The 6,378-nt window shown below is 40.0% G+C and overlaps 1 protein-coding gene across 1 annotated transcript; it reads right to left on the bottom strand.

Moving 5' to 3' along the window:
- Window positions 1–909: 909 nt before the first annotated feature.
- layna (layilin a) lies at window positions 910–5,681 on the bottom strand. The gene is made up of 8 exons (XM_085363741.1): window positions 5,606–5,681; window positions 5,463–5,483; window positions 5,002–5,299; window positions 3,631–3,788; window positions 3,508–3,552; window positions 3,370–3,429; window positions 3,170–3,266; window positions 910–1,621 (listed from the first exon to the last, which is right to left on the bottom strand). Exons 1-8 carry the CDS (start codon window positions 5,679–5,681, stop codon window positions 910–912), a joined length of 1,467 nt encoding a protein of 488 aa, XP_085219867.1.
- Window positions 5,682–6,378: the final 697 nt, after the last annotated feature.

The raw sequence follows: 6,378 nt of genomic DNA on the forward strand, positions 1-6,378 counted from the left end.
TTATGGCTCTTTCCAAAAACTTCCTATGCATGCATATATTGAAATATTTGCTTGGATGCTTTAGTGAGGTCCAGATAAAATCTGGAGGCTTTACCATTAGGTGACCTTTGTGTCAAGGGTACTCCGGTGGTTTGGAATTGATCTCGTGTAATATTGTCACTTTGGATCATTATTAAATAGGACGAAACTTTAACCTGAGACATTGTCTTTGTTATTCCATGCATTTTTGTTTCTTCTAACCCCAAACCTACAACACTTTTCGTTCCGCCTTTGGAAGTTTTAAAGCACAGAACGGCACAGATTGAACGGACATCGTTTAAGGCATTATACGCAGCCCGTTCAGGGTAAACTGTAAACAGAAATCAATGCGTAAAATTGTGGAAATGCCAGTAACAGACTCCCCTTTTGTAATTGTTGCTTTGATGTATTTCTGCCCCTACCTCCCTGTAATAAAGTCACAAATAATCCTATGACCTTGTCTTCAAAAGAAATTCATTACAGTAGGTCTGAATGATTCTGAGTAACCCAAATCTTTTCGTTGATTTGCGTTCTTTCAGTAAGCATCACTGTAGAGGAAGAGGCTGAGACATCACGAAACGGGAGCACATCAAACTATCTGCATAAACAAATATAACTTATTTGCGCCACCTGGTTACTTTAGTATTCATAGACAAAATTGTGTTCATTTACTAAAAACGAATACCTACACAGACTAGTCTACCAGCAGGCTACAGGCTGAATTATTGGGCCAGCAATAAAATATAAATTATATATTTTTTCAACCTGATTTTCAGTCCTTTAAACATAACAGACTAGAAACATTTAAAACCATGCACAGTCTTTAGCCACTCTCTCAGTATCATTCACTCATTCAGTGCTGTACACATAATAAAGGAGATTTTGAGGCAATCAGTAATTTTCCCTGTTGATCCATTCATGCTCGTTGAAGTATCTTCTTCCACCGTCCAAATTCAGCCCATTTCTGTAGCAATCCACATTTGCGTTGTAGGACTTTCGGTTTCCGTAGGTTCCGAGGCTGGTTCGGTAAGTGTCTTCCTTTCCATTGGTGAAGTATGTCTGATACAGGTCAGCTTTTCGTGTGTGACCTCCAGGTCTTAGTTTGGGATCATAGAGGTCACTCCCCGCTGTGGTGCTGCCATCATACAGTCCGTGGTCCCTGTATAGGCTGCTGCCGAAATGCTCGCTCTTCGTTGTACGACGACCCAGACTCTTGTCGTAGAACTCTCTGTGACCCGTGCGACCCAAACTGCTGCCACTCACGTCCCTCTTCCCTGAGCGGCCCAAGCTGGTGTCGCAGAAGTCATGAGTGCCACGGCGCCCGAGGCTGAGGTCGTTGAGGTCAAAGTTTAGGAAACAGCTCTCTGTGCTTGCAAGTGTCACAAAGCCGCTCTCTGTGTCCCGGCCCCCCAGATTATCGTAGTCACCAGTTGGTGTGTCAGGGGAGGGGCATAAAAAGGAGGTGTTCTTGGTCTGCGGGCGAGCTGACACGAGGTCGTCATCCTTCTGGGAACGAATGACGTTGTAGACATCAGTTGAAGTTGGGCTTGGGCACAGTCCTGGGTCTGTTTGACATACTTCGGATTTCTGCTGTTTCCTCCTCCTGTCACACAGAGAGAGAAGACACCAAACAAGACACCTTAAAACATTCACGCATACAGAAAACAACATGACTCTATCCATCCATCTATCTCCACCATTATGGATTGTTACTGTGTGTTATGAGCACACCCCACATACATCATTGTGAATGCTGCCATAAATTAATATTGTGTATTAATCAACATTGAAAATACTCCTCCTCAGTGTACTTCAGTATGAGTCATGTCTATGAAAAACTGCACATCTCAGCTGTGTTTAGAAATCTCTCAGACATTTTAATTAAAAAAACATTACATTTTTAAACCATTTCGGATTTGTCAATCTATAGCGGACTAAGTGCTACTGATAGGGAAGAAAAGTGAGCATGTAATTGGAAGAAGAGCTCAAATAATGCTATAAAGAGGAAACCCCTTTTTTTTTTTACCATTAGAGGTAGAAATAGGGAAAGTAGCAATGCAATTGTGGTTAGACGTTTAGATGCAGTCATCATGGGCATGAATATCACAGTCATTTTGCGCTTTTAATGATTTCTTTAAACAGTTGTTTTCCAGAGTAAATATGATTGTACTGCATAAATCTTTAATAACGTTAAAGAACAATAATTGGGTGCACAAGTTTAAATTTATTTAGGATTTTCTCTAATCCACACAGGCTCAAATATATACATACACTCATTTAAATCTTTTAATAAGTTGTGCTGAAGTTGCTGAAGCACTACAGTGTCTGTTAACTTGCCATCACCAGTGTGTGAATGTGTGTGTAAATGGGTGGATGACTGAATGTGTAAAGCGCTTTGGGGTCCTTTGGGACTAGTAAAGCGCTATACAACTACAGACCATTTACCATTTTGTTAATGATCAGAACTGATTAAAACTGGTAGTTTCCTTTGCCAGCATATAAAGGATTTATTTAACAGCACTCATTGGATTGACCAATACTTAGAATAATAAGAATGTCCTATGAACTCAGTGAATATCTGAGAAGGATGTTGGGAAGGTTGCTTGGAGCAGATTTCAAGATCATCAGTTCAAACAAGTGTACACAAATACAAATTATTCTGATGTGCCACCACTTTGCCAAGGTCCAGTAGAAACTCAGATTTTTTTAAACCCAGATGAGAGTAAATTTGTTTAGGATTTTTTGGAAGAACCCAGAAAGCTTGAAGGATCAAACCTGCCATGAACTGAAACATGGACACAGTTGGGTGACCCAACAGGCCAATGATCTCAAATATACTGAAAACTGAATTGGGAAACATTAATCTCCTCAAATGGTTAAATTTCCCTTAGCAAGTTACACTGCAACCAGATGCTTTTGGTAGACTTCAATATGGTTGAGGTTGGAACTTTGGAAAGGTCAAATACTAGTGGGGATGTATGAATAATTCTGGCCCTGTGTGGATTTAGAGAAAATCCCAAATAAATTCCACCTTTTGCTCCCAGTTACCATGAGATTCATGCCCACTGTGTGTGTATGTCACCATAACCGCATGACATTGCTGTCTTTAGTATTCTTGCATTTAGTATTTGCCTTTATTTTGGATCCTCACCGTCGGACAATCAGCTTGAAGCAGCAGACGCCTGTCACTGTCAGCAGCAGCAGTATGAGGGGGATGGTGGGAATGATGATGTAAACCAAATTCAGAACTAAATAAAAGACAGACAACAAAGATACAGATTTAGTAATTGTCGTGTAGGTCGAAATCTGTCTGATTTTTTCACAAATGATTGAAATGTTTATCATCGTGACCTGTTTGGTTGTGGTTGTGATCATTTGGATTCCACGGCACCACGGGTGAAGGGAAGACATCTGTAATGAAAGCTATCAGTCTCTAAACATTCAAAATGTCAACATCAGCCTAAAAGCTAATATAAATATTTTTTTTACCTGTTTGAGTGGAGTTAGGTGAAGGAGAAGGATCCAGTGACTCCTCTGGAAAGAAAAAAAAATTAATTCAGCAGTAACAACAATTTCAAGTCAAACAAAAATTAAATGACCTCTGAGTAATACCTGCAGTGTATTTGCAGATGAAGTTGTTCTTGGTTTCACAATTGTCATCGTTCCACTGGAACATGTAGAGCCCCCCTATACCAGGAGGAGCGGACGGTTGGTGATACATTACAACGCACACCTCATAACCACACGATGGCTCATCCCAGTGCCAGTTCCTATACAGACGCACACAAAGCAACCATATTTTTGGCATCACTGGAGAAAAAAAATCTATAATGACTTTTCAAGGTATTGTAAAGTAACGTGAGAGGTAACTAGTGTCCCTTCGACCTCGTCGAGCTCTGCTGATCCGCTGCTGATTGTTTAACACCAGATATGAGCACATAGGAGTATTATAACGAACAAAAATGAAATAAAACGTGACAATGTGATAAAGCGACAAAGTGTTTGAAGTCTGACTTTTTTAAAGACTGAGTAATGGATGCTTTAACTAATTAATCATTTTTTTTAGTCGCAATGAAGGAAAGAAATAAAAGATATTTTAGTGTTTTGCTTATTAAGCTGTACACTATTTAAAGCTGGCATCAAAAGGTTTCAAGTTAAAAATAATTGTTGAATATGTTACAGCAAAACTTAATTGCAAGATTTTGTGCTGTACTACACTACAGACCTAAAACAATATCAGTTGTACTGCAAAAAAGGGAGCATTTAACCTTTTTCACGTGAATCCTTGAAATAAAGATTTTTTGTCCTGTTTTTTTTTCCTCTTCTTTTTCTACCAAGCTGGTTTTGACAACGGCAAGGCCAATTATATTTATATAGCACATTTCATTACAGGTAAACTCAACAAGTTTAACACAAAAATGAAAAACATAAGTAGGTCTGAAATAACAAAAGGTAGCATTGACACTAACACATTTAAGTCTTTGAGCAGATCAGACAAATGAGAAAAACCTGTCTTCTCACACAGACTATAAAGAGATGGACGCAGCCACTCAATCAGCTGATTAGTGAAGTCGTGTTAAGAAGCCATGAGTGTTTGCACCACCACAATTTTTGGTCATTTAAATTCAAATGTGCAGGGGAGGTACACACACTTATTCTCTAATGACGCAAAAAACGAACATAGCTTCACGTTTGTCGTAACTTCATGTTTTATTTAACACTATCCAAAACTGCCGATTTAGTCATGCATGAAGTATTTTCTGAGGACACAAAGTCAGCTAGAGGCTGTTTACTCATAGATTTCTATGCAAGTATTAATAAGATGGTTCAACCCCTACATGCCGTTAAAAAGAATTCAGCTAAAATCTCTACAAGCTACATCCATCTTTTATACAGTCTATGTTTTCTCATCTGGTGGAGTTTTTTTTTTTTTTTACATCTCTGCTTTAAAATGAACTTTTCACAAACTGACTCTGTTCCGACCTAAATGTGGACTTGCTACCATCCAGCCAGTAATACTGGGAAGAGCAGTCCAAGTTGCTATCCTCGCCTCCATGGTTTCGGCGGAGACCTATCCAGAAGTCTCCATCAGTTGGGCGGAGCTCTGTGATGAGCTGCTCTATGATCTTCTGCTCGGACTCAGACTCCACGCTCAGGAGCTGCCCCCCATCCCGTCTGCAGGCGCGTTCTGCCTCCACGAAGTTCAGCTTACGGCGGAGCTCGGAGAAGTAGGCCAGCTTATAGCATGGCTTCCCTTTTCCTGCCTTGCACACGCGCTGGCCTATAACACACACACACACACACACACACACACAACATTGTTCATGCTGGATATAAACTGACAAATAAATTACTTTGTAATAGTAAATATAGGAAAACTACAAAAATACACTTAGTTATTCGTCTTTATAGTGTTTCAGTTTCAGTAGAAGTACAGTGCTTACCTCTGGCTTCAAATATATCTGCTTCAGGAGCCCAAAGTTCAGCACACAATCAGATATTCAGCACATGAGGAAGCAAAAATAGATCCACACTTAAATCAAGCAGACGTATCTTTGCAGCATTTTTGTGTGTGAGTGCGTCTTACCTGTTATGAGGCTTGTGGCTGTAGATGGATCAAAGCAGAAAAGCAGCAGGTGATAAAGGATTGTCCGCAGATCCATCTTTGTTGTCTTTTCTCTAACCACAAAATCTTGTATTACAGTTTAGTCTTTTTCATTCTGCTGTCCATTCATGTGCCAGGTCATCAGAAGTGCTCATGTGAAAGCAGATAACGGCCACCTATACCAAAGGAGGTGAGCTTCAGCTTTAGGTGTAAGAAAATGCTATAAAAAGAGGCTAAAATTAAAAAAAATAAAGCTTAAGAAGTACGAGAGCGTCTCGGCTCCAGTTCTTTCTGCTGAAAAAGGGGAGTGTGTGAGACAGGAGGAGGAGGAGGAGCAGGGAGAAGAGGAGGAAGGGCTGCATGTTTGGGAGGGGGCTGTAATCTGTTAAGAGCAGTCTTAATGATTGGGAGAAGAGGCTGCATCGATCGCAAGACATCTAATCATGCAAGTGCTTCTCATCGTAAATGCTGACAAGAGGCAGATTTCACTCCTTCCTTTATTACTTAAGCTTCGGATATTATCATTACAAAAGTGTTACATGAAAATGATCCCCTCTAACTCAATCAGGGATATTTTAAGATATTCTCTCAAGTCCACTTCGCAGCATTCTTGCTGATTGTTTCTCGTTACAAAGCAAGACAGAGCCAAACACAGCAGACACGTACAACCAGCAGGCAAGCCCTACAACACATTATGCCTTTATTATTAAAATCTCTTTTATCAGGTCTTATCTGTGTACTGGTGAGACTGAAGT

The sequence above is a fragment of the Diplotaxodon limnothrissa genome, linkage group LG10 (assembly GCF_057381915.1).
Source record: "Diplotaxodon limnothrissa isolate DT_005_m linkage group LG10, D_limnothrissa_male_GT1.1, whole genome shotgun sequence".
NCBI lineage: Eukaryota > Metazoa > Chordata > Actinopteri > Cichliformes > Cichlidae > Diplotaxodon > Diplotaxodon limnothrissa.

Excerpts from the sequence above, each read along its gene's own strand:
- layna (XM_085363741.1), bottom strand. The coding sequence starts at position 5,681 with ATGGATCTGCGGACAATCCTTTATCACCTGCTGCTTTTCTGCTTTGAT. Across the intron at positions 5,484-5,605 it reads AGCCACAAGCCTCATAACAG|CAGATATATTTGAAGCCAGA; the intron begins GTAAGACGCACT and ends GGGCTCCTGAAG. Across the intron at positions 5,300-5,462 it reads AGATATATTTGAAGCCAGAG|GCCAGCGCGTGTGCAAGGCA; the intron begins GTAAGCACTGTA and ends TGTGTGTTATAG.